This window comes from Sceloporus undulatus, chromosome 3, assembly GCF_019175285.1.
Source record: "Sceloporus undulatus isolate JIND9_A2432 ecotype Alabama chromosome 3, SceUnd_v1.1, whole genome shotgun sequence".
Lineage (NCBI taxonomy): Eukaryota > Metazoa > Chordata > Lepidosauria > Squamata > Phrynosomatidae > Sceloporus > Sceloporus undulatus.
Genome location: NC_056524.1, coordinates 267,720,114 through 267,747,028, shown reverse-complemented (window position 1 = coordinate 267,747,028; position 26,915 = coordinate 267,720,114). Strand labels below are relative to the sequence as shown.

General features: G+C 42.7%; 1 protein-coding gene across 4 annotated transcripts in view; it reads left to right on the top strand.

The window, feature by feature from the left end:
- The first annotated feature begins 541 nt into the window (after positions 1–541).
- CCDC50 (coiled-coil domain containing 50) overlaps positions 542–26,915 on the top strand; it is a 42,367-nt gene continuing 15,993 nt past the window's right edge. For 2 of the 4 annotated variants that reach the window (XR_006102754.1, XM_042456432.1), the window contains exons 1-6: positions 542–710; positions 15,842–15,904; positions 18,090–18,219; positions 20,460–20,550; positions 21,385–21,505; positions 24,068–24,898. Coding sequence is in view for 3 of the 4 variants with exons in the window: in XM_042456432.1 (XP_042312366.1) it covers positions 662–710; positions 15,842–15,904; positions 18,090–18,219; positions 20,460–20,550; positions 21,385–21,505; positions 24,068–24,898 (1,285 nt within the window). In the remaining variant the exon portion in view is untranslated. Of the gene's footprint in view, positions 711–7,157; positions 7,259–15,841; positions 15,905–18,089; positions 18,220–20,459; positions 20,551–21,384; positions 21,506–24,067; positions 24,899–26,915 lie in introns of all 4 variants that reach the window. The other 2 variants (XM_042456433.1, XM_042456434.1) reach the window with 2 other exon arrangements.

Sequence of the window (26,915 nt, the reverse complement as noted above, 5' to 3'; positions counted from 1 at the left end):
TGTGTGTATAATGTGTGTGTGAATATATATGTGTGTGTGTGTGTTTATAACTATATATGTTTGTGTGTGTACATATGTGTGTGTGTGTGTATAAGTATGTATATATGTGTATGCGTGTGTGTGAATATGTGTGTATATATATATATGTAGATGTGTGTGTATAACTATGTTTTTGTGTATATATGTATGTCTGTATATGTGTGTGTGTGTGTGTGTGTGTGGAATGTGGATGTGTGTGTATATATTTATATACACACACACACAGATACACACTTACAATTATATGCGTGTCTATCCTTGTGTGTGTGTTCCTGGATCCAGAAGCGGAAAGGGGCCGAAGCCTACCCTTCCCAAAATGCCCCCGGAAGAGGAGGCGGAGGAGGGCAGCTGCGAGGGGGAAAGTTCGGCCGCGGCGCCGGGTCCCTCCCGAGGTTCCGTCGGAGCCCTTCTTCTTGGCGGGAGGGAGACCCATCCCAGGCGCTCGGCCTCCGGAGGAGAACAAGGAGAAGGCGAGGGAGGCGGAGGGGCCCTGGTCAGGAGGAGGCGGGCCTTGGCGTCGATCGGGAGGGCTTTCCCCGCCCGCCCGCCCCAGACCAGGCTGGGGGCCCTGGAGCAAGAGGGGCCCTGCCTCTTCCTTCTTCCCTCTTCCTCCGGGGGAGACATGGCTGAACTCAGCATCGACCAGTCCAAGCTCCCCGGAGTCAAGGAAGGTAAGCAGAAGGAGGAAGGAAGTAATAGAAAGCAAGGAGGGAAGAAAGAAGGGAGGAAAGAAAAAGGAAGGAGGGGCTTTTTAGGGAGTGGGGAAAGTCCATTGCAAACGCCTCCCCAGAAACCATCACCCGGAATGGATTTGGTTTTTTTTGGGGGGGGGTTGCCCCTCTTTCCCCCTGCCTGGGCTTTGGGGCCCTCCTTGGCCCTTTTCCCTCCCCCTGGAGCCAGGTCTGGGGGACAGAAGAGGGTTTCTTTCCCTGCGGCCCCTTTGGGTGGGGGGCAATGGAGGGAAGGGGGGCAGCCCCCCTTAGCTTGCCCTCCTGCGGGCAGAGAACTGTCTGCTTAAAAATCATCATAACTGTCATCCGCCCGGAGAGCCATTAGGGCTCAAGAAAGAATAACATAAAGATACCTGGAAGGCCCTTCCTTTCTCCTCGGCCTTCTTTGTCTGCTGCCTGGGAGAACAAGAGGGCTTCCTGGCCCTACGCCTTTCTTCCTTTGCTCTTGGGCGACCCCCCCCCCCCAGAAGCCCCCTGAGGCCCCCTTTGAGCCTCCCTTTTCGATGGCAGGAGAGGCAGCCATGGGCGAAGAAGGGCCAGCGCCCAGAAAAAGGGGGGAAGGGACCCCCCAAAACAACCACCACATTCCATGGGTCTCCCCGCTTTCCTCCCCCAAGAATAGGGACTAGTGAGGGGCGTCACATATTAAAGAGAAGACAGCCACTCTCCACCCCCCACAACAACAACAACAACAACAACAACAACCATTTTATTATGGAGAGAGATCTTGTAGCACTTTGGGACTAACTAAGGAAAGAAGCTGGCAGCATTGTGTGTGCATATCTGTATATATATATATATATATATATATATATATATATTCATATGTGTGTATGTGCCTGTGCTTATATGTGTATATATTTGTGTATAAATGTGTGTGTTGTGTGTACTGTATAAATTTGTATGTATAATTGTATGTGTGTGTGTGTGTGTATAAAAATATGTATGTGTGTGTATAGATATGTATGTGTGAATATACATGTGTGTATATAAAAATAAGTGTGTGTATATGTGTATGTGAATATATATGTGTGTGTGAATATACACTTGTGTGTGTAAATATACACTTGTCCCTCCATGTTTGCTAGGGTCAGGGGCACAAGACCCCTGTGAATGTGGGAAAACTGCAAATAACCCAAACACTCTGTTTTTTACCTGAGAGAACACCTCTCTAGGAATCTCCAGGGCAACTCTGTGGCCAACCTCTGCCAGACATTGACCATAGAGTTGCACTGGAGGAGCTCCAAAGGCCTAGCGGAGTGTTCTCTCTAGGAATCTCTATTCCCTTCAGTGCAGCCTTGCAAGGTCTTGAGCCTTCTCTGCCCAAGTGTGTTAGTGCTTCAGCAAACTACAAACCCCAGGATTCTTTAGGCTGGAGCCATGGTAGTTAAAGGGGTGTCAAACTGCACTATTTCCACAGTGGAGATGTGCCCTGGGATGACAGACCCATTGGCCCTGTTAGTTGGGGGATTCTGGGATATACACTCCGAAGCAGATAATATGTTGGAGCATTCAGCAAGGCTTAACTAGCTCACACATTTGTGCATTTATGCCAGTGGATTGGAATCCATGAAATCTCACACTGAGATCAATCTTAAAGGTACCAGTACAGTATATTCCCTTTTTATTGCAACCACTTGCTTCCTTATTGTACCAAAACTGACTAATGCATCTATCTCTTTAAACCAGAAATGACTCTTGCTCCTGAGGGTTGTTTTTTTTTCCTGCAAGTGGTTTCCGCCTGGCACCTGATTCCAGTCCAGTTTGGATTTGCATAGGAGCAAAAACAGTCCCTGCGAACTGGGAAGGCCCCACCAAGGCTTTTGTGTACAGTATCTTGCAGAGCCAGGCACACGCCTTCCCTTCAGAGCAGCCTTCTTTCTCCTGGAGGCACAGAGGAGCTGGGATGCCTTTTTGCAATATGGATGGCATCTGGAGTTTTTATAATAGCAAGGAAATGGGGAAAGAGGAGGAAGCAACCTCACGGCGCTTTGAAAGACTAGCTGGTTTTATTTATTTTAGCATGGGCTTTTGTGGATTCTGCATAAATGCATCAGTGAACTCTGCAGAATCTCATGCTAAAATAAAATGGGGGTCAGTGTGACATAGTGGTTTCTGTTGGACTGTGACACTGGAGACTAGGGTTCAAATCCCAGCTCAGCCATGCAAACCCAAGCCACACTTTCAGAGGACAGCAATAAAGTAACTGACCAAGAAAACCCCATGATAGAGTCGCCATAAGTCAGAAACGACTTGAAGTCAGCGCACACAAACACACACAAAATAAAATCAATTTGCCAGAAAGGTGTTTCTAGGTTCCTCCCAACTTTCCTTCTTATGTTGAAATGGACAATGGAGAGTTTATAAATAATTTGATTTAAAATAACAGCAGCACTTAAAAAAAACCCTACTCAGTTCTTTGGGACCATCTTGTTTTTTAAAAAAGTAATGAAATAATTTCATTGATAAATTGGATAGAGATCTTGTCGTTTGTTGTTGTGTGATTTCAAGTCGTTTCTGACTTATGGCAACCTAAAGGTTTTCTTGGCAGAAGTTGTTTAGAGGATGTTTGCCATTGGTATCCTCTGAAGCTGAGAATGTGGGATTCCATGGCCAAGCCGGGATCCAATGCTCAAGCCACTACACCATACTGTCTTACCCTCTCTTTTATTTCTTTTTCTGGCGATGCTCTTTCATGTGTGCATTGTGATGTTATTGTCAGGTTGTTATTGCTATGTCCCATGAAGTTAGCTTTGATTTCTGATGTCACCAAGAAGATGAGACTTCCAAGAAAGTTTGCTATAAACTAGGCGTGTAGCTGTTGATATCTCTGTGTGAAATGAGGATATAGCACCCCAATAAGAACTTTGTCCCCCAATGAAAATTCCCTTAAGTCTCCAAACTTCTCACATTGTGGAGACACTGAAAATAAATCAGATCACACACTCCTCTATCTGTTGTGTTCAAATTTACCTTGTTGCCCCATTGCTTTGGGTGGTTGCTGTTGTAGTGGTTGTGGTTGTGGTGGTTTTTGTACGCCTTCAAATGGTTTCTGACTTATACCTCAATTCTATTCCTAAATGCTGCTCTGAAGTTTTAAGCATCTGCAGTGCTAAACATTTGGGGACTGAATGCATTGCTGGAAATTTGGGGGGCAGAATTCTTCCAGGGGACAAATGCCTTTGTTTTGACGGCACAAAGGCTACACCTGTTATAGGTTTTGCAAACTCTAGGAAGTTACGGCATCCTGGACTAACTTTTCATTGCCTTCTTTTTGTCTAGAAAGGAGCAATATAAATGCAAATAAGAAATAATATATATACAGTATATATTTCCCCACTTGCAACTTGAAGCAATACCATCTGCTTCTGTCAAGTAGCCCTGAGTTCCACCCCCCTTTTCATGCTTTAACCAGCCTGTTGTGCATGCATCCAGTTCTGTATATATCACACACACACACACGCATTTCTGAATATTATGGTAGCATTGCATGGTACTTATACTTAACATCAGAATGTAGTAAAGTGTCTTTTTCCAAGCTGCATCTTAACATCCATATGTGGGTTTATAGTGCCTTTTCGAGCTCAATCCTTTGTGTATCTAATTGGAAGTAAACCCAACTTGGCTCATTTGGATTTGCACCCAGGGTCCTAAAGGTACCAGATCCTATCCGATCTTGGAAACTAAGCAGGGTCAGCCCTGATTGAATGTGGATGAGAGACCACCACCAACAAATGCCAGGTGCTTTAGGTTATATTTCAGAGGAAGGAACTGGCAAAACCGAATCTGGGAATTTCTTGCCTATGAAAACCTTATGACATTTATGGGGTCGCCTTGCTTCAAAGGCAAAAGACATAATACAGTTATCCCTTCATTTTCACAGACTTGAAGTCTGCATCCCTTGCCTGTTTGTAGGCAGCAAATGGAGGGGGACAAAATGGGGCGTGTGCGATCATTCAAGCCAATGGGGTTTGAACATAGGCAAATCTCCGTTTTTAGGGGTGGGGTGTCCGGAATGGATCCCCCACGAAAGCAGAGGGGCGATTGTATAGGTATTGTCACCAAAGTACATATTTTGCTAAATGGCACCAGATCCCTTCAGATCTGGGAAGCAAAGCAGAGTCAGCTCTGGTTAGTACTTGGATGGGAGACTGCCATCTAATACCAGGTGCTATCAGCTGTATTTCAGAGGAAGGAACTGGCAAAACCACCTCTGAGGTGTGAAAAACTCATGGGGTCACCATAAGCCAGCAGGCAACTTGAAGACATAAACACACATACACACCCACCCATGTGTGTATATATAGTATTGAAGCCTTAACTCCAGGCTGGTGAAAGGGGTCGAAGAGTCTCCTGGACATTATTATTATTATTATTATTATTATTATTATTAACCTTTATTTATGAAGCGCTGTACATACAATCTTTTTGGTTAGACAGTTCCCTGCCCTCGGGCTTACAATCTAAAAAGACATGACACAGAAGGAGAAGGGAGTGCTGGAGGGAAAGGGTAAGAGGTCCAGCAGTTCCTCTCTACCTCCAAGGCCTGGACCAAGGCACCTCAATTATTTCAGTGCATGATTCTGCTGTTATCATTTGATGATTTTGAGCATGAAATTGGTCATGCTTGGTTCCTTTTTTTGCAAATGCTTTGTGGTGTGTGTGTGTGTGTGTGTGTGTGTATGTTTCCCTTTAAATATTTGGAGGGACTATTTGATAGATTCTTGAGTCCCTATGTTGGGAGAAAGGCAGGATATAAGATGATGATGATGATGATGATGATAATAATAATACTGAGAGAACCAGTGAAGTTATATTATTAACAAAACCAGTTTAGTCTTTTCATGGAAGAATTAATTTTGTTCCAGAAACCATTAAGACAAAAGCACTTTCCTCTTTATTTATACAATTTTGGGGGACAGTACCAATCAGCTATAAACTTAACATTGATATTTTGATTAGATTTGCCACAAAATGTTTTCATACTTGGTGTTTTTAGATTTTGATTAACCCAGGCTTGACTTTTTTATTTATATAGTTTAAGAAATCCAGACTAAGGCTGCATCTGCACTGCAGCAATAATGCAGTTTGATACTGCTTTAACTGCCATGGCTTGATGCTATAGAATCCTCGGATTTGTAGGTAGTCTTCTCTATCAGGGCACTTTGAAGCCACAACAAACTACAAATCCCAGGATTCCATGGCATTGAGCCATGACACTTAAAGCAGTGTTAAACTGCATTAATGCTGCAGTGCAGATGCTGCCTGTATCCAATATTAGTCCTGCAAGGAGCAGACATATCAAAACAAATAGGACATTTTAGTCATAACTAAAATCCTATTGCTTTCTGCTACTCTAATCTGGTCTAAGGTTGAGTTTAGCTCTGTATTTCCCCTCTTTTGCAATAAAAACTAATACAAAATTTCAAGCAACTCACCATCAAAAAGAAAAGTGCAACCAAGCAGCAAGATCTAGATAGCAACTTTTTGTTATACTTGCCACTATCTTTCTGTTACTAGGACATCAAATACATCAATATGTTACTTTTTGCGTTGTTGTAAAAATGTAATACAATTTTGCTGATATCCTGTTGCATATAGGGAACTTGTGTTTCAAAATTTATATAAGCAAAACCTTGAAATAGCATTGCTGCTTCTCTGAAACACACACCTCCTTAAATGCACCAGGATGAGAGTGAAGTTATATGTTTAATATCAGAGTCCTCTTGGTTTCTATGTGCAAGCAGCATCCGCTGTGTTCATTTGGCCATTTTAAAACAGGTTGGACAGAGAGGTTGGTTAAACAGGGGAGATATTGAGGTTTGATGACCATCTCCCAGTGATAATTCAGTGGTGGATTCCCACCCTGGCAGGGGGTTGGACTATATGGCCCTTGGGCATCCCTTCCAACTCCACAATTCTGTGTTTCTAGGGATTTGTGCATAGGATTTCAGGCTTTTTAAACTATTCAGTCACTTTCTGTGCTTAGTGTTTAGATGGTGATGAACCAGTGTGGCATAGTGCTTTGAGTGTTGGACTATGACTCTGAAGGCCAGGATTCAAATCCCCGCTTGGCCATGAAATCTACTGGGTGACCTTGAGCAAGTCACACTCTCTCAGCCTCAGGGGAAGGCAATGTCAAATCTCCTCTGAACAAATCTTGCCCAAAAAACCCCAAGCTTCGCCTTAGAGTCCTGATGAGTTGGAAATGACTTGAAGGCACACAAAACCAACAACAATGCCTTGCATTTTAAATTGTTCCAACTCATTTTATTGTAAACTGCTCAGAGATCTTACGTTACGGAGTGGGATGCCAATATTTTAAATAAAGAAAAATAAAGGATAAATCATAAGAAAAATAAAATTTCTTATGTGTCTCATCCACAGGGTCACCATGCGTTGGGACCACCTCAAGGGCAGTTAACAACAGCAACATACATGCCTGCTCAGAAGTCAGTTTCATTGCTTTCAATGAAGCTAAGTCCTGGGTAACTATATGTAGGAGTTCAATCTTGATTTTATTTACAGATACTGGAAAAAGAAAGAGAAAAGAGCCATTGCAGTAATGCTAAATGGTCTGCTAGAGAAGTTCCTTGCATAGTTTGCAATTTAACTTTCTTCTCCCCCCTCCCCAGGCTTGATCTCTGAAAAGTACTAGAAATTGTGAAATTGTGCATCTATTTGTTTTCTTGGATGTCCAAAGGGAGGTTGAGCAAGGAGGGATCAGTTCTATTGTCTGTTGATGACCTTCTGTCTCAACAAGAGCTTATTGTATGGTGTGGGGAGAGTAGGGGCAGATGCACAATCCCTGCTTTCTCCCCCTCCCAGACTTCTGCAAAGAGCAAGCAAAGCTGTCTCTGCTCCTTGATCTTCTTAACCTCCTGGCCTCACAATCCATCCCTGCTAAGGAGAGGCCCAGGGCTCCCTTTTGTGTCATGGTGTCACCTTGCTGCTAAGCTGTGGGAACAGGCTAGCAATGTGGCCTCTTTTTGTGTTTATTGGGAGGAAGCACAATTGTCGTGGGAAGAGGGGGAGATAGACCAACCTTTCCCATTGCTTTGGGAAGTTGCAGCTGCATGGGAAAACCAAGTTGGGGAAAGAGTATTTGGAAATACACTCGTCCCCCCACATTTGCGGCTTTGACTTTTGTGGATTTGATTATTCACGGATTTCATTAATATGTTCTCTGTAGGAATATCTAGGTCCTCCAGCACAACTCTACAGTCAACTTTAATCAAATATCGCACTGAAGGATCTAGAGAGAACACTCTACTTCTTCCACTGCAATTCTGTGGTCAGTGTCTGGCAGATGTTGACCACAGAGTTGCACTTGAAGACCTAAAGATTCATAGAGAGGTGTTATTTCAGGTTAAAACATAGTGTTTTTGTTATTTGTGGTTTTTCACATTCTCGGGGATCCTGTGCCCCTAACCCCAGCAAATGTGGAGGGACAAGTGCATTTGAATGACAAGTACATTCTCTCTCTCTCTCTCACACACACACACACACACAATGTTATTGTTCACTAATTTTCTGCTTGAAGGAAGCAAGGAGTAATTTTAGCAATTTTCTTCCTGCTGTAAGAAAAAGAAATCAGACCATATGAATAGCCTGCAAATGCAAAAACTTGCATGCAAAGTTGAATGCAAAAAATAATTGCAAAACTTGTGGTGCCGAGGTGATAAGTTCAGTTTCACAACTTCTTTTGTACAGTTAGTCTCAAAGATGCTATAAGATTCGTTTGCATACTGATATGTTTTGATGTGTTTTTAAGCTTGTGTTAACTTGTTGTAACCCATGGGTTCATTACCAGGAGAAAGGCAGGATGTAAGATAATGTTGTGTAAAAAAATATACGATGTCATTTGGTCTCCATTGAGTGTCAAAAAGCCAGACCTGGAGGTCCATTTAGACACACAACTTTTACTCTTTTGGAAAAAAAGAGCTTTGGCTAGATGAAACAATGCTTTGGCTTAGGAGGAGGCTGGTCCATGTGTCCTAGTGTGGTGTAGTGGTTTGAGTGTTGGACTTTAGGTCTGGAGATCAGGGTTCCCAGCTGGGTGACCTTAGGCAAGTCATATCCTCTCAGCCTCAAGAGGAGGCATTGGCAAATTTCCTCTGAACAAATCTTGCCAAGAAAACCCCATGATAGATTCGCCTTATGGCTGCCATAAGACGGAAATGACTTGAAGGCACACAACAACAAAGCAGAACAGATTAGGAGATTCTTTGACAGACAAAACAGCCAAGAAATGTGGAAGGAATTGGGAGCTCCCTAGGGAGCATTTTGCACATTCCTAAATTCTTGCATAAAGGCAGGGCAGTTTCTTCTTCTTCTTCTTGATGATGATCGAGTCTCACTTTCAACTCTGCTCCCTTTTGGATTTGTGCAAATTATTTATTTATTTATTTATTTATTTATTTATGGTATTTATACCCCACCCTTCAGCCCTAAAGGCTCTCAGAGCAGCTTACAATTATTATTTTTAATTAGATTGCCCTGCTGGACATTCCCTGCGTTTCCAGTCAGCATTAACAGCTGCCTGGTGACCAGGGTCCAAATCCCCACTTGGCCATGGAAACTCCCTGGGAGACCTTGACCAAGCCACACTTTCTCAGCTTTGGAGGAAGGCAAAAGGAAACCTCCCTTGAACAAATCTTGCCAAAGAAAACCTATGATGGCTTTAGGGTTGCCATAGGTTGGAAAGGACTTGGAGGCACACAACAACAAAAGGATGGAGATAAAATGAAATACCCAGATGACTGCATGACAGTCCTCTGAAAGCAAGCTACACTGCTCTTCCTCAAGCAGCTCCAGAGATTCACCATCCCCACCCCCAAGTCACAATCCAGCTTCCAAATGCATTTCTCCCACTGGAGAATGAATGACATTAAAAACTGGTGAAGAGAATGGATTGGGAGAGTGTCCTTGCTATAAAATTCTTCTTATTGGAAAGAATTGATAATTTAACCATCTTTTTTCTCTTTGTTGTGAGAGAGGCTTTGAAAATTGTACAGTATTTGCAGTTCAGGATGCACTTTGCAAAAAATGGCAAGAACTGTGTGTGGGTTTTCTATGCAGGAAATAGTGGATGCATGTACACTGTAGAAATAATCCAGTTTAATGGCCCTTTAACTGCCATGACTCCATCCTACAGAATCCTGGTAATTGTAGTTTTGGGAGGCAGAGAAGGCTAAAAAGCTTGTAAAACTACCATACAAATCCCAGGATTCCATAGGATGGAGCTACACCAATTAAAGTGGTATCAAACTGCATTATTTCTACAGTGTACTTGTTTATCTAGAATATTTATACCATGCAAAGGATCTCAGTGTAGATGCACACAATTCTGCACAGGAAATGCTGTTTATTTTTGTGCACAGCATTTGATGTGGATTCTCAAAGTGCAAAGATTTTTCTCTGACCAGGCTTCTTTCCATCAGGGTTTCCCAATACCCAGCAAACCCCCTTTACATCTGCAGCTAGAGTATTTTTAAACATGCTTTTTGTTCCTAGTTCTGACACAGCTGTTTTCATAGAGAAAGTAAGACTTTACTTTGAAAATATTCACAATTCTGTACTGAGTCAGAGAGCATAATGCAAGGCTGTGCACTTGGTCTGGAAGGGCAGCTGTGTATGTTGCCCAACAAAGGGCCCCAAAAGCCAGCGTGTGCCAAAGGGAGTCCATCACCTGGGCAACCTATTTAGTCTGGCCATAAGCAATGCCTGTTGATTCTCTCAGGAAAATGTCCTCTCTCCCTCCCTGGCAGTCCTGGGTAAAGGTCACTTTAGTCATTCTTAAAGGGATTGCCAGGCCAGGAAGCAGGAGCAACAACAGCCAGGATGTCTGCTGAACCCTTGGTTTTATTCATGCTTCATTTTCCGACTGCATCTACACTGCAGAATTAATGCACTTTGACATCTCTTTAACTGCCATGGCTCAATCCTATGGAATCCTGCAAATTGCAGTTTTGTGAGCCATTTTGTCTTCTCTGTCAGAGTGTTCTGGTGTCACAACAAACTACAAATCCCAGGATTCCATACAATGGAGTCATGGCAGTTAAAGGAGTATCAAACTCCTTAGATTTTGCAGTGTAGTAGCAGCTTCCTTTGACTGAGAACATCATGAATTCAAAATAACCTTAACAGATTAGACAGCTGGGCCAAAATTAGCAACATGAATTTCAACAGGGAGAAATGTCAGGTACTACATTTAGGTAGTAAAAATTGAAAGCTCAGATATAGGATGGGGGAAACCTGGATTGAAAACAGTACATTTGAAAAGGAGTCTACTAGGAGTCCTAGTAGACCACAAGCTGAACATGACTCAGTAGTGTGATGCAGCAGCTAAAAAGTCCAACACAATCCTAGGCTGCATCAATAGGAATACAGTGTGTCTGCTCCAACTGTGGGCTTGCCAACTCCTGTTTGAGCTTCTGCTATGATCATCATTATTAATTGAATAAAATAATGGACATTTAGATTTGGAAAGTGTTACCAAAAGCTATGTGGATTACACACACAACCCCACTTCCCAGCCACGCAGGAATACATTGTGCCTGAAAATTATCTTTACAACTTCAGTTGTATATGGAACTGAAATTGGAGAAACAAACCCTCCCTGTACATACCTAAAGCAGTCCCAAGAGATGCCCATCCAGTCCCTCTTTAAAGACCTCCAAAAGAAGAGGATCCACTGGAGAGTAGTGGAGTCTCCTCCATTGGAGGTTTTTAAGAAGAAACTGTATGGCCATCTGCCACAGGGAGAGCCTGGATAGTGTATTTCTGTGTAGCAGAAGAGGGGTAGACTGTATGGCCCTTGGAGTCTCTTCCAACTCAAGGATTCTATGATTTCACTTGATGGCAAAAGGGAGCCATCATAGCTTCCCTAGAGAGAGAATTCTTGTGGTCTGGGAGCAACCACAGAGAAGGCTCCATCTCCCTTGTTCTCATCAAGGAAGCTTGAGAACATACTGAGAAAGAGAGACAAATGTATCTCCAGAAGATCATAGAGTAATAATGGGCTCATAAAGGCAGATACAGTCTTAAAAATAGTCCAGACCCTAGTCATATAGGTCTTTATAGGTCATAACCAGTGCTTTGAATTGTGATGGGAAATGGACTAACAGCTGGTGGAGCTGTTGCAACAAAGGACTTTTTATCTTCCTGTAGTCCTCCCAAGTCAGCAATCTGGCTGCAGCAATTTTAGGCCAACTGAAGTTTCCAAGCACTTTTCAGAGGGAGCCCCACATAAAACACATTGCAGTGATCCAATTTTCCTAGAGAAACGAGGCTGACTTTTGTGCAGCAGGTTTTATTAAAAGGAAAATGCCCTGGAGGCTTTCTCCAAGTAAAGCTGGAAGAAGAAAGCTTGGCAATGGGCAACTTTGCTCTTCTTTGCTCTGCACTGAAACTATGCTGCACTTTGATCAGCCCTAGAGGAGTGGTTGGGCATGATCTCAGCGTGTTTGTGCTCCCAGGCTCTGTTTCTAGGATTTGATTTTTGATTTTTTTAAGTGGGGAAAGAGGCAGCCATTGCTTCATTTGTTTGAGAGCAAACAGAGACGGGAGCCTTTAAAGTTGAGATCTGAAAAGAAAATGAGATCTGTTGGAAGGAGTGTGTTGCTCAATGTTTGAGCTCACACTTTCTGAGCAGAAAGTCTGTGGTTTAATCCCTCTGGCTTTCCCTTTTGGAGATGGCTGAGAATGGCTTCCAGTGAGGTTTGATCGATCTCTGTCCATCTGAAACCCTCCAAATGGGTTGGATTCAGAGCCTGGAGAAGTTATTTCTCAACCTAAAACTTCAAAAATCCTATATTCTGTCATCTGGGTTCCAAAAAGTAACTTTTCCAGGTACATATAAGTCTGAAAAATCAGTATATAAAGTATAGAAAGAGATCTGGTAGTATCTTTGAGTCTATAGTTAGTCCTCCAAATTTACAGTTTTGAGTTTTGTGGCTTTGATTATTCACACATTTAATTAATATGTTCTCTCTAGAAATCTAGGTCCTCCAGCATGACTCTGCCACAAGTTGACTATAAAGTCACACTGGAAGACCCAGAGATGGCAAGAGAAAATACTTCTCTAGGCGTAAAGTAAAAGGTTTCAAGGGTGGCATCCATAGTTTTTGAGAGTTTGTCAGGCTGTGAGGCTGTGTTCTAGAAGAGTTTATTCCTGATGTTTCATCCGCAGCTGTGGCTGGCATCTTCAGAGAATGCTAGCACGGAAGAGAGTGGGGTGATTTGCATGTTAATCTGTGTGTTGGTCTGTTGTTGAACGGCAAAGCCTTTGGGTGTCTAATTAGTGTTCCATTGCCTGCTGGGAAATCCCCCTCACTCTGGGTGGTTTAGATAAGTAAGGAGATAGTACAGGAATACTTGTTCAATCTAAACGAATATAAGTCTCCAGGACTACATACAAGGGTATTAAAAGAACCGGCAAATATAATATCAGAGCCATTGGCAATAATCTTTGAGAACTCATGGAGAACAGGAGAAGTCCCATCAGAAAACATTGTCCCCATCTTCAAAAAGGGGGAAAAAGAGGATCCCAACAATTATCAGTATATACCAGGAAAGATTCTAGAGCAGATCATTAAACAGAGTCAGTGAACATCTAGAAAGTAATGCCATAATTACAAAGAGTCAACATGGGTCTCAGAGAAACAAGTCATGCCCGACAAATCTTATCTCTTTCTTTGATAAAATTACCAGCTTGGTAGATGAAGGGAATGCTGTGGATATAGTATATCTTGATTTCAGTAAGGCCTTTGACAAAGTTTCCCATGACATTCTTGCAAACAAGCTAGTGAAATGTGGGCTAACGTAACTGTTACTTGGATTTTGAAGCCAAAAGGTGCTCAACAATGGCTCCTTTTCATCCTAGAGAGAAGTGACCAGTGGGGTCCCACAGGGCTCTGTCCTGGGCCCAGTGCTATTCAACATCTTTATCAATGACCTGGAGGACAAATTGGAGGCATACTTATCAAATTTGCAGATGAAACCTAACTAGGAGGAGGAGCTAATACCTCTGAGGAGAGGATCAAAATTCAAAATTACCTGAATAGACTAGAAAGCTGGGCCAAAGCTAACAAAATGAAATTCAACATGGAGAAATGTAAGGTACTGCACTTAGGGCAGAAAAATTAAACGAACAGATATAGGATGGGGGACACCTGGTTGAATGAAACTACATGTGAAAGGGATCTGGGAGTCCAAGTAGACCACAAGTTGAACATAAGTCAACAGTGCAATGTGGCAGCTAAAAAAGGCCAATGCAATTTTAGATTGCATCAAAAGAAGTATATAAATGAAGCTTGTTTGTCTAGATCAAGGGAAGTAATAGTGCCTCTCTATTCTGCTCTGATCAGGCTCCACCTGGAATATTGTGTCCAGTTCTGGGCATCACAATTCAAAAAGGACATTGAGAAACTGGAGCGTGCCCAAAGGAGAGCAACCAAAATGGTGAAGGGTCTGGAAACCATGCCCTATGAGGAACGACTTAGGGAACTGGGGATGTTTAGCCTGGAGAAAAGAAGGTTAAGAGGTGATATGATAGCCCTGTTTAAATACTTGAAGGGAAGTCATATTGAGGAGGGAGCAAGCTTTTTTTCTGCTGCTCTAGAGACTAGGACCCGGAGCAATGTTGAGGTGGAATCTCTTTTCCTGTAGCTTGCATCCATTGCACCATGTTCAGCAATTTGATCCTCCCAAGTGTTTTGGACTTCAACTCCCAGACACCCTAGCCAGCATGGCCAACAATCAGGAATTTGGGAGACGAAGTCAAAAACATCTGCAGGACCAAGGTTTGGGAACCAATGTCTGGTTTCTGGAGCAGCAGAAAACAAGCTTGCTTCATCCTCAATATGACATCCCTTCAAATATTTAAACAGGGCTATCATTTCACCCCTTAACCACTTCTCCAGCTAAAGATACACAGCTCCCTAAGCCGCTCCTCCTAGGGTATGGTTTCTTAACTGGGAGGGTTCGGAGGTGGTGAGGTGGTGGTGGGCTATCATTATAACAGAATCCTAGAGTTCAAAGAAACCTCCAAGGGCCATCCAGTCCAACCTCCTGCCATGCAAGAAGACACAAGCAGTCACCCCCAAGAAATGGCCATACAGCCTCTGTTTAAAACCCCCAAAGAAAGAGACGCCACCGCACTCCGAGGCAGCAGCATTTTCCAATCTCAAAGAGCTCTGGCCATCCAGAAGTTCTTCCTAAAGTTTATGTGGACTGCCTTTTCCTGTACTTTGAATAATGTCATGAGTGTATAGTGTGCATAGAAATCCATTGTGGTTCTGATGGTTTTTTTTTAATGTTTCTAGTTTGGGTGTGTGGGTGAGAGCAAATGTGAATTGCTGTTCCTGGAGGCTTCCAGGTGAAGAAGCAATGCTCCTTTAGTTTTTTTGGCTAGGCTTAGAGCAGACCGTGAATCTGGATGGGTTGAGGAACCCAAGAACAACCCAGGGGCCACATGTTGCCCACTTGGCACAAGTTAAGTATGGATCAATTAATATGCTAAGAGTGAAAAGCTGAAGGAGAGTGATCTCTATTGTCTGATTTATTCTTAAGGCCAAGCGCAGATAACAATTAAGCCCCTCAGTGATAATCCATTTAGTTATCTCATTAAAAGAGAAATGGATTAAGACAAACTAAAATAACTACTTTGCAGCAAAAGCTTTCTCAGGCCAGGACATGTTTATTATGCATCTGGACGATGCTCAGGGTTAAGAGTTTGGTGACTCACCAAACAGAAGGAATTCTATAGCAGTGAGGTTTTCTTCCTTACTAATAGGTTGCAAAGCGTTTTTAATAAAGTGTTTGTTTAATATTTCAAAAAATGCTTCTGTACTCATGTCTATAAAAGCTCATGCATCGAGCTTCTTCCAGTTAGTCTCAAAGATGCTACAAGATGCCTTTGCATATTTTTGTACTAATAGTTTTAAAAAAAGATGTACAGTACTGTTTTTGAACTTGCAATAAGCAGCTTTGAGTCCTGTGCTGGCAGAAAGAGAAGATATAAAATAGATATATAAATAATGAATGCATTTATTGATTTTTCTTAACAGTGTGTCGAGACTTTGCAGTTTTGGAAGATCACACATTGGCCCACAGCCTTCAAGAACAGGAAAGTAAGTCTCATCAAACCAAGCAATCTAGATTCTGCTGCCTGTATGCATTATGAGTATTTGCATTAGTATTATTGGGCTGAATCTTTTTGGGGAATGTACATCTTCATAAATGGACTTACATCTCCCAGAATTAGAACTGGGCTTTCCCATCATGTTTCTATCCAGTGTGTTACTAGGTAGGGGAGCTGGCAAAGTGACCAAAGGACATTGAGATGGTTGCACATTGGTCTTGTTATGCAGTGGGACACTGTTGCCAGCATCCTGTTATGGATCTTCATAATTCACTATGGCTGCATCTGCACTGCAAAATTAATCCAGTTTGACATCACTTTAACTGTCATGGTTTCATGCTATGGAGTCCTTGGGTTTGTAGTTTGATATGGCACCATATCTTCCTGAGAGAAGACTAAACATCTCACAAGTATACAAATCCCAGTATTCTATAGCATTAAGTTATGGCAGTCAAAGTAGACTCATAGAGTTGGAAGAGACCACAAGGGCTATCCAATCTAACCCCATTCTGCCATGCAGGAACTCTCAATCAAAGCATCCCTGACAGATGGCCATCCACTCTCTGTCTAAAGACCTCTAAGGAAGGAGACTCCACTACACTCCAAGGGATTTTGTTCCACTGTTGAACAGCCTTTACTGTCAGGAAGTTCCTCCGAATGTGGAGGTGGAATCACTTTTCCTGTAGCTTTTATCCATTGCTCCGGGTCCTAGTCTCTGGAGCAGCAGAAAACAAGCTTGCTCCCTCCTGAATATGACATCCCTTCAAATATTTAAACAAGGCTATCATATCACCTCTTAACCTTCTTTTCTCTAGGCTAAACATCCCCAGCTCCCTTTCCTCATAAGACATGGTTTCTAGACCCTTCACCATTTTAGTTGCCCTCCTTTGGACACATGGCTCCATTTCTCAACATCCTTTTTGAATTGTGGTGCCCAGAACTGGACACAGTATTCCAGGTGGGGACTGACCAAAGCAGAATAGAGTGACATTATTACTTCCCTTGATCTAGACCCTATACTTTTATTGATGCAGCCTAAAATTGCATTGGCCTTTTCAGCTGCCGCATCGCACTGTTGACTCATGTTCAACTTGTGGTCTACTTAGACTCTAGATCCTTTTCACACATAGTCTCATTCAAACTGCATTATTTCTGCAATGCAGAGGCAGCCTCTCTGACCCCAATTAACTCTTCTATTCACTCAAACTCCTCAAACCTGCCTACTACTACTGCTACTACCTGTTGTTGTTGTTATCCTGTTTTCCCAAAAAAATTGGGACTCAGAGCAGCTTACAGTTTAAAAGAACAATACAATTAAGAACATACAAAAGAGAACATTAAAAGAAAACTAAACAGCATTGAATTAAATTACTAATTCCTAATTTGGACAAATTTCCCTCTCACCCCTGACTAACTGTCATGCACCTGCCTTTTCTGAATCCCCTCAACCAATCAACAGTCACTCCCAACATGGCATTATCTCACACACCCTTTCGTACAGCGCCTTACTTTATAGCATCTACTCCATGCAAATTCTGTGTAATGATAATTTACCTGATGATATCTAATAAAAGTGTCAGAATGGGCTCAGCAACGCTGTCAGCTCCTGTAACTGACAAAGGTGCTAAATAATAACTCAGAGTCTCCAAGTTCTAATTACAGAACTTTACTACAGAGTATTTAAGCACTATATACAATGACTATCCAACCAACCATTCACTAAGAACAGCGACCTACACTGAACATAGGCCATGCCTGTATTTATACATTTGTCCATGACATGATTTTCTCACACAGGCGTCTAAAATAGTCCTCTTGCATCAGCCTCTTGTGTTATGTCTGCTGTTGTCATCCTGGATGTATCCTAAATGATGCAACGATAACACATCGTGTCAGTCACCATACTGCAACCTTTCCCATGCCTTGCATTGTCCAGCATCTGTATTCAGTGCAGTGAAATTCAATTCCAATTTCATATACATTGACAAAATTCCACAATGTTTTCTGTCCCCCAAAGTCTATAACATTGCACAAGCACCCCAAGTCTAGGAGAAGCATAGCCTTAAAACCTCCCTTTTGCTATAAGAAGGAGAAGGGATGTTGTGTATCCCACTTGGTGCACAGGTGAGAGCAAGTCCTGCAGTGAGACTGTGTGTCTTCCTTTCCCTTCACAGTCGAGCATCACTTGGCAACGAATATCCAGCGTAACCGCCTGGTACAATATGACCTCCAGATGGCCAAGCAGCTCCAGGAGGAGGAAGACCAGAAAGCACGTGCCCGGGTCCAAGAGCGCCACAAAAACATGTGAGTCTCCAGTAGCTCAGTGGTGGAGCCCCCTTGCTTTTCACACGGAAGGTCCCAGGTTGCATTGTACTTGGTTTTATAAGATTAAGGAAAATGTGCCATTTGAGGGGAAATTGAGGGAGTTGAGCATGTTCAGCCTGCATTAGTAGATGCTTAGTTTCCAAATGGAAGGATGTAATAGTCCCCCTATATTCTGTGGTTCTCAGGCCTCATCTAGAGCCTTTATTTATTTTTTTAAATTTATTTAATGCAGTTTGACTCTGCTTTCACTGCCATGGTTCAGTGCTAATTTCTAATTTATTTTTTTAAATATCTTTATTACCAGTTTAACACAATTATATTAAAATATGATACAACATACCATAACATATTCATTCCACATCCATACCCCTTCATCCTAACATACATTGATGTTATAAACATTTTACATCTATTTGATGTTTTCATACAAACCATACAAAAACAAAACAAAACACTCATTACCTCCACCTTTACGACCCCCAATGTCCAGCAAATAGTTATTTTCCTTCATTTTATCTTCATTGTTGCTACACATTCATCTAAACTATCTCTTAGTATAATAAACAAAATATCCAACTTATGTACAGGTATATCCTAATGCATATAGATACAGTTACCTGCATGAGTAGCATATGTAACTTGTATAACTGTTCCAAGTTTCCGACAGATAGATAGATAGATAGATAGAGACAGAGATATAGATATAAAGGTTTTTAAAATCAGTACCACCATTCCTTATATTTCACATTCCTTCATCAAGTTTTCAATCCCAAACAAAAATTTCTCCCTATTCTTAGGATAAGTCCTTAAGTCCTTAAATCTTCTTCCTATTTATCCATGGGTTTGTTTTGTAAGGATCTTGTTAATTTGTCCATTTCGAGTACATCCAACCAGCCGGCCTTCTACCAATGGCGTTTTCTTTAATTTCCACTATTTCACTAGGATTTGTCGTTTAAAGTCTTGTATTCAGTTCTGGGAGCCTCATTTTAAGAAGGATATAGATAATTATATGGAAAGCTAGCACAGTGTAGTGGACTTTCAGTCTGGAGACCAGGGTTCAAGTGGCCTTGGCAAATCCCAATATCTCAGACTTAGAAGGTGGCAATGGCAAACTTCCTCTGAAGAAATCTTGCCAAAAAAACCTCTGTGATAGGTTTGCTTTAGGGTTGTCATAAGTCAGAAATGACGTGAAGGCACACAACAGCAACAAACAACATAGACAAGTATACAGAGGGCCAACATGGTATAGTGGTTTGAGTGTTGTGCTACAACTCTGGATACCAGGGTTCGATTCCCAGTTTGGCCATGAAACCCTCTGGGTGATCATGGGCAAGTCTCATGCTCTCACCCTCAGAGGATGGCAATGGCATAACCCCTCTGTAAAAATCTTGCCAATAAAACCCTGTGATACATTCACATTACAGTCACTATGAGTAAAAAAAAACAACTTGAAGGCACACAACAACAGCAACATAGACAAGTTGGAGCAAGTTCAGAAAAGGGCAACAAGGAAAATAAGAGCAATAACATCCAAAATGCACAGGAAGGCATTGGGCCAACCAAAATGCACAAAATGCATGTCGTAACCTTTCAAAGCTCCACTGGCTTCTTCATCAGGCAAAGCTGTTAAAAATCAAGCAGGAGAGAGAACGAAAAATGACAATACTGGAGACACAGGCATACAAAATTTCTCCCTATTCTTAGGATAAGTACTTAAATATTTAAATCTTCTTCCTATTTATCCATGGGTTTGTTTTGTAAGACTCTTGCTGATTTGTCCATTTCAAGTACATCTAACCAGCCAGTCTTCTACTGATGGTGTATTTTTTAGTTTCCACAATTATATATACATATAACACTATGTTGTTATAGTTGTTCTCGTTTAAGATGGTACGGAGGGATATCCATGTAGGCATGTGAAAACTGGGATCTCTGGCAGCAGGAGACAAAGAGTCATAAAGTCCATAAAATAAAATTTAAATTTCATTAGCAATACAAAAAGAGAGATCCGGGTTGTCTATCCTGTGCAACGCTACGCACCTCCTTCTTTGGCAGAAAACACTGAATTTCTCAATAAAGGCAGTCTTCTGCTTTTTGCTGAAATTCCTTGGTGAAATAGATGAAAATTGCAAACTGAATCTGCAGTCAGCAGTTGGTACTCTGGACATCTTTTCCCCCACCATTAACTTCTTCCTCCCTCCCTCACTCTTGTTTTTCAGAGAGCGTCAGGACTGTGAGATCGCTCAGGAAATCCAAGTCAAGTTGGTCATCGAAGCAGAACAGCGGCGTCGCCAGGAAGAGGATGATGAGGTAAACTTGGATGCCATCGGCTGAGACAAAAGTGCTCTACCATGCTTATTTTGGGAGTTTACAAACAGGATCACTGGGAACTTTCATTAGAGGATAAGACAAAACATGAAAAATTAAGAGAGGAGAAGGGATGCAAGTGACCATGGCTTCAAGTCTGAAAGCCTTCCAGTTCCACCTGATTTGCAAAGTGGGCCACTGGGCATGGATTGACCTGAACCTGGGAGCCTTCAAGAGTATATAATCACTGAGCTGAAAATGACACAAAGGTCATCTATTCCATCCCCCTTCCATGCCTCATACTCCATTGGAATACACTGCCTCAGAGTTAGGTGGAGTCTTCTTCTCTGGAGTTTTTTTAACAGAGACTGGATGGCCATCTGTCACAGGGAGTGCTTGTATGGTGTCTTCCTGCATGGCAAAATGGGACTGGATTGGATGGCCCCTTTGGGTCTCAGGTTTTTTTGTAGGATTGGTGATTCTGGGTGGGTGGGAGGAGTAAGCAGCCAAAGTTGCAGCAGGTGGGCAAGAAAAGAAAAACCTCAAAGTTGCTGAGATGCTTTAGGGACCATACTTTGGGGTCCCAAGGGCCATACATGGCCCACAGGCTGTATCTTAACCTTACCTTGCTTTTGGCGGATTCTGTTTCCTTCATAATTTGAACCTGTTGCTTTAGATTCAGCCCCCTAGAGCAGCCAAAAACAAGCTCCCTTTCTTGTCAAGGCAGGCCTTGAGATATTGAAAGAGAGCAATCGTGCCACCTGTCAGTCTTCTCTTCTCAAGATAAACGATTCTGTTTTGATAACCTCCTCCCCTTCCTTCATTCTCTTCTTTTAGGACATAGCTCGGATTCTACAACAGAAAGAACTTCAAGAAGAAAAGAGAAGGAAGAAACCTCTCCCACTTGAACCCATCTCTTCCAGCCCTTACAAAGAGGCGTACTATCCAGAAAGCAGAGGTAAGCAGAAGCAAAAATGCAAGGTAGCCACCTGAGCCAGGAAAGGTTGCTTTTGGTTTGGGTTTGTTGTCCAAACTTCCCACTCAGAGGTTCGTCCTAGAAATCTGGCCCTGGGCTGAAAGCAAGGGTTGCAGCATTCCTACAAATAAGCACATTAGTGATCAGACATCAGGGTTTTCCACAATGGTTTTGAACTGCTTTTTAAATTTGGAGAGTTTAAAATGCCATTTGGTGGGAGGAATGTGGAAGAAGATCTCTCATATGCATCCAAAATAGACACTTGTTGCATTAAGCTGTAGCCCTAATTTGTAACAGGACCATTACTGACTTTCCCCCCTTGTTCTGAATCGAGGTTTCTTTCTTTTTGTAGAAAGGTGGAGCTGGTACAGGTTGAGTTTCCCTTTTCTGGAATTCCGAAATCCTCCAAAATCCAAAATTGTACTCATGGGTGGCTCAGATAGTGACACCTTTGCTTTCTGATGGTTCAATTTGCACAAATGTTATTTCAGGCATAAAATTATTATAAAATATTGTTTATAAAATTATCTTCAGGCTATATGTATAAGGTGTATATGAAACATAAATGAGTTTCATGTTTAGATTTGGATCCCATCTCCAAGATATCTTATTATGTATATGCAAATATTCCAGAAACTGAAAAGCTCCAAAATCTAAAACACTTTTAGTCTCAAGCAATTTGGATAAGGGAGACTCAACTTGTATGTTTATCGGATTGTATTCTAATAGTTCAGTCCTGGTTAATCTATTGCCATCCCATTTTTTCCAGCTGCTTTTAAAATGTCCCAGGGTGTATCTACATTGTAGAAACAATGCACTTTAAACTGCTCCACTTCCATCCTACAGAATCCTGGGAGTTGTAGTTTTGTGAGACACCATTACTCTGGCAGAAAAAGCTAAAGATCTTGCAAAACTCTGGCCCATTACACACGGGCTTAAAAGTACGTGCGGAGCGCGTACTAGGGTTAAGACGGGGCGGTGCTTCCGCACCGCCCTAACCCTAGTGCACACTGTGCGCGCACAAAATGGCAGCAGCCGTTCCACACGGCCACTGTCATCGATACGTCACGGCCGCGCCACCTCCAAACGAGGCGGCGCAGTTGTGACGTATTGGGGTCGCAGCAGGGCGCCTAGGGCGCCCTTTCCGTGACCCCGGAAGGAGCTCCATTTCAGAGCTCCTTCCTCATTTGGTCCGCTGGGCTCAGCCTTCAGACGGCTGCGCCCAGTGGACCAAAGGAGAAAGGGGCCAAACGGCCCCTTTCTCCTTCTCCCCGCCACCGCGGGGTGTCCTTGGGGCTTGAAGCCCCAAGGACACCCCTTTCCAGGCTGCGGGGAAGGGGCCTTTTGCCGCTTCCCTGAAGCCCGGAAAGCGGCGGATCGGGGCCTCAGCGGCTGCCACTCTGGCCACTGAGGCCCTGATCTGGCGGGGAAAGGTGCTCCTACAGGCCGCCCCAAAGGGGCGTTCTGTAACGCGCCTAGGATTCCCGGGATTCCATAAGAAGGAGCAACAACACATAAAGTGGTGTAAAACTGCATTATTTCAACAGTGTAGATGGGCCCCCAGTTTCTCTTTCCTCCTCCTTCTTTCCCGCTTTCTCTTTGGCTTACGTCAGTTGCTGTAAAGTGTGGATGAAGTACAAAAGTAATTTGCCCTCCATTAACTGAAGTGGGGAGAGGAAAGGAGGAAGCAGAACCTTGCTTTCCCAGTTGACTCCAGCAAAGCAACTGCTGCAGCATCTCTTAGGTTGTCTGCTCTTTCTCATTTATAATTGTTGCCATCTTGACCACACTCTGATTTTGCTTGGCCACATGTCTCCTGACTTTCATTTGTGAAATGTTGGAAGGTGTAGAGTTGATGTATTGCAGGTAAGGGCTAGAAGTCATGATCTCTTGATGTTGCAATCAGGGTGGGTAAAATCATTCTTTGGTTTCACACTGACCTTGCTATGGTGATTCTGACCTGGGAAAGCACTCGAGATTATTGGTGATGGTGGTAATGTGAGAAGAATTGAATCCTTGTTTGAGCAGAATGGAGAATGGATGTATGGAATGAAAATATAAACCTGACAGATGCTGCACCTGCTGAACTATTTTTGCCATTCACCATCAAAATATCATCTTCTGGCAAAATTGTTGCTCCCAAATGGATTTTGCAGGAAGTGGAACTGCTTGGCTGGACCTTCTCTTCTTCTCTGAGATGCTTTTGTGATTGAACAAACCACAGTCCTGAGGACTTCTGCGATGAAAAAACTGGGAATTTGATTTGCAGTTGCTGGTGGTAGTTTCTCTGACCCACCTTTTCTTCCTTACCTCTTCACACCTGTCCGTGCATGTGCTCTCTACCTGTCCATGGCTTTTGGTTTTTCCTTTCTCCATCTTTCCTCTTCTGACACAATTCACACAATCCTTCTCTCCACTTTGGAGCTTTCATCTGGGGATTCCCCTCTGCTCTTTCCTGTCATGTATCCATTTATGTGAAGCATGTGCCTGCCATTAACATGTGTCACTAACCATCCTCCATTGTTTATCCCACCCGTTGCTCAGACCATATGTGTGGTAGCCCCAGGGATCGGGCACCTGAGCATGCTGGGTCTCACCGACCCCAGAATGATGACAGGCAGACTCAGCATCCTGGGGATACCTGGAGAGGTCCCCCTCTCATTTCTGAGGGGCTGGACTTAGAAGTTTTGGAGAGTTCTTCAGAAAAGAAGAAAGCGCGAGGCGGGCAACAGCGGGACCGAGAGCGGCGAGAGAGGAACCCTGGACACTCTGAGAAACCCCGGATGCGTTCTCTGAAAACTAAAGATGAAGACAGCGATCGAACTAAGGAGAGTCGGAGAAAGAGGAACCCAGAGAGTTTGGAGAGGCCTTGGGTGGCATCTTTTCTGGATGGGGAGGATGAACGTACCATTGGTGGTGGTAATGGCCAGTGGCGAGAAAGGAGGTCACGGAGCCACGAGAGAGCTCAAAGGCCACCCCGTGTTCTCACAGAAGAAGGCAAGGGGGCAAGTTCAGATCGCAATGACCGGCATCACCAGTACCGGGAAAGGCGGTCACCAGGTTCAGAGAACTCCCTGCGGCCATTGAGCCTGGACACTGAGAAGGAGAGAAGGGGCTCCCCCTACCAGCGTTATGGCAAGAGCTGTTCACCGAATCCAGACTGTCGCGGGGCCCCATCCCATGAGGGGCAACAGTCTCCAAGGGCCACATCCCAGGAGCCCAGGCTCAAGGACCCAAATGTTACTCCAAAGCGAGGCCACAGGAGGAATATTGAAAAGGAATACAAAGGAGTGGGGGACAGAGAGAGACCCTCCTCTTCCTCTTCACACCGTGTGGAGAGCAGGGAACTACACTTGGGTCCCCCCCAGAATCCAGGTAACCGGGAATAGGTGGGGGAGTCCCTTTATCGCTGCTGTGTTAATGGCCATACTGTTCTAGGAAAAGTCTGGGATTCAATTTCTGATTGTGACTTTCCAAATATTTTTAAATCATCCACATAGCCTGAAATGCTTCTTACTCCAGCTTGCTTTGATATTTCCTATCCCTGACTTGCTTCCTTTTAATATTGCCAAATTGTTTTGCAGTAACATAATAAAGGAGATTAGCTGTTACCCAAAATACTAGAGTGCACCCAGAGCCAATATTTAATAGGGGGAATTTTATTAGCTCAAGTAAAGCTGCTGAGAGGGCTTTGGGCAACTAAAAGCAGGGATCAAGCCTGTGTATATCGGTTCCGAAAAGCTGAATTCCAGAATGCAAGGACCAAATGTAGTTTTATTTATAACAGCAAAAGGAAGTTAACTTTCACACAAAATTCCTTAAATTTTATGACATTTTTTGACCAACATATGTGAGAAAGAATCAAATGCTTTTTGTTGTAATCAAACCAATCTATAGACACATTTGTCTTTCATCTTTTACAGTTTTTCAGTATTATTTCAGTACCTGGGAACTGGATTTTTAATTCTTCAGGAACTGGGGCAATTACCTTTCTGTTCTTTTGGAAAACGAGAATTTTGAAATATAGGAAAGTGGTCTGAATTAGTTATTATTCTTCTTAGTAATTTAAACAATGTTAGCAAACAAGGCTGCTGCCACACTGCAGAATTAATTCAGTTTGACACCGCTTTAACTGCCATGGCTCATCCTATGGAATCCTGGGATTTGTAGTTTGTTGTGGCACCAGAATTCTCTGGCTATATTCGCACTGCAGAAATAATCTAGTTTGACACCACTTTAACACAGCTCAATGCTATGGAATCTTGGGATTTGTAGTCTCATTAGCATCAGCGAGCTCTGGTGCCACAACAAACTACAAATTCCAGAATCCCATAGCATTTAGCCATGACAGTTAAAGTGGTGTCAAATTGCATTAACTGCAGTCTGTTAAACTGCACTAATTCTGCAGTGCAGATGCAACCCAGCTAACTTGGCAGTATTTTCCTGGAGTAGCTCCTTTTTCTCCCCATCCTGTACCTTTCCCCCCAATGCATTGGAAAGAGATGGTTGCCATCCAAATGAGAGAGGGAGAGAAAAAAAATATGAATGAATTCTGCCAGGAATATGTTTAAAATGCTAATACGGTGGGTGGGTGGGTGAGTATCAGTGTCTAATATCAGTGTCTAATTTCGGCCCTCTTAAATCCTGTTCCATATGTGTTGGGAAACAGCCATGTGTTGAACAAAAGCTGTTTTTATCATTTTGGATGGAGGGGTTGGACTCAGCTGTCATCTGGCTTTCCTGTTTCAGTTTCCTCCCTCCAGGCTGCAATGGAGTCACTGCCGAGTTTGAAACAAAGACACTTGTGTCAAAATGGCTGGAAGTTCCAGTGTGCCTTATTTTTTTACCTAAAAAGGCAAAAAAGAAGAAGATAACTTATTGGCCTCAATGTAGAAAACCTCAAATGCAAACAGAACATAATAGGAAGAAATTATTATTATTATTATTATTATTATTATTATTATTATTATTATTAATTTATATAGCACTGTAGATTTTTAATACAATAAAATACATAAAAGTGAACCTGCCCATGGCGTACATGGCGTACATTCTAAGAAATAATAGCATAATACATATAAATGATACATAACAATACAAGAAAGGGTTCAATAAAATAAGGCAGGCAACAAATTAAAAACGTCAAGTAACAAATAGTACCAGTTGAGGGTGTATTCAGACTGCAGAATTAAAGCAGTTTGACACCACTTTAACTGCCATGACTATCTTATCAGTTTAACTACCATGATTTATCCTGGGATTTTTAGTTTGGGAAGGTATCAGAGTGCCCTGAATGACTAGGCTAATAACCTCATCAAATTACAAATCCTAGTATTCTGTACTCAGATTCAATATTCCATATACAAATCCCAGTATTCCAAACTATGAATCC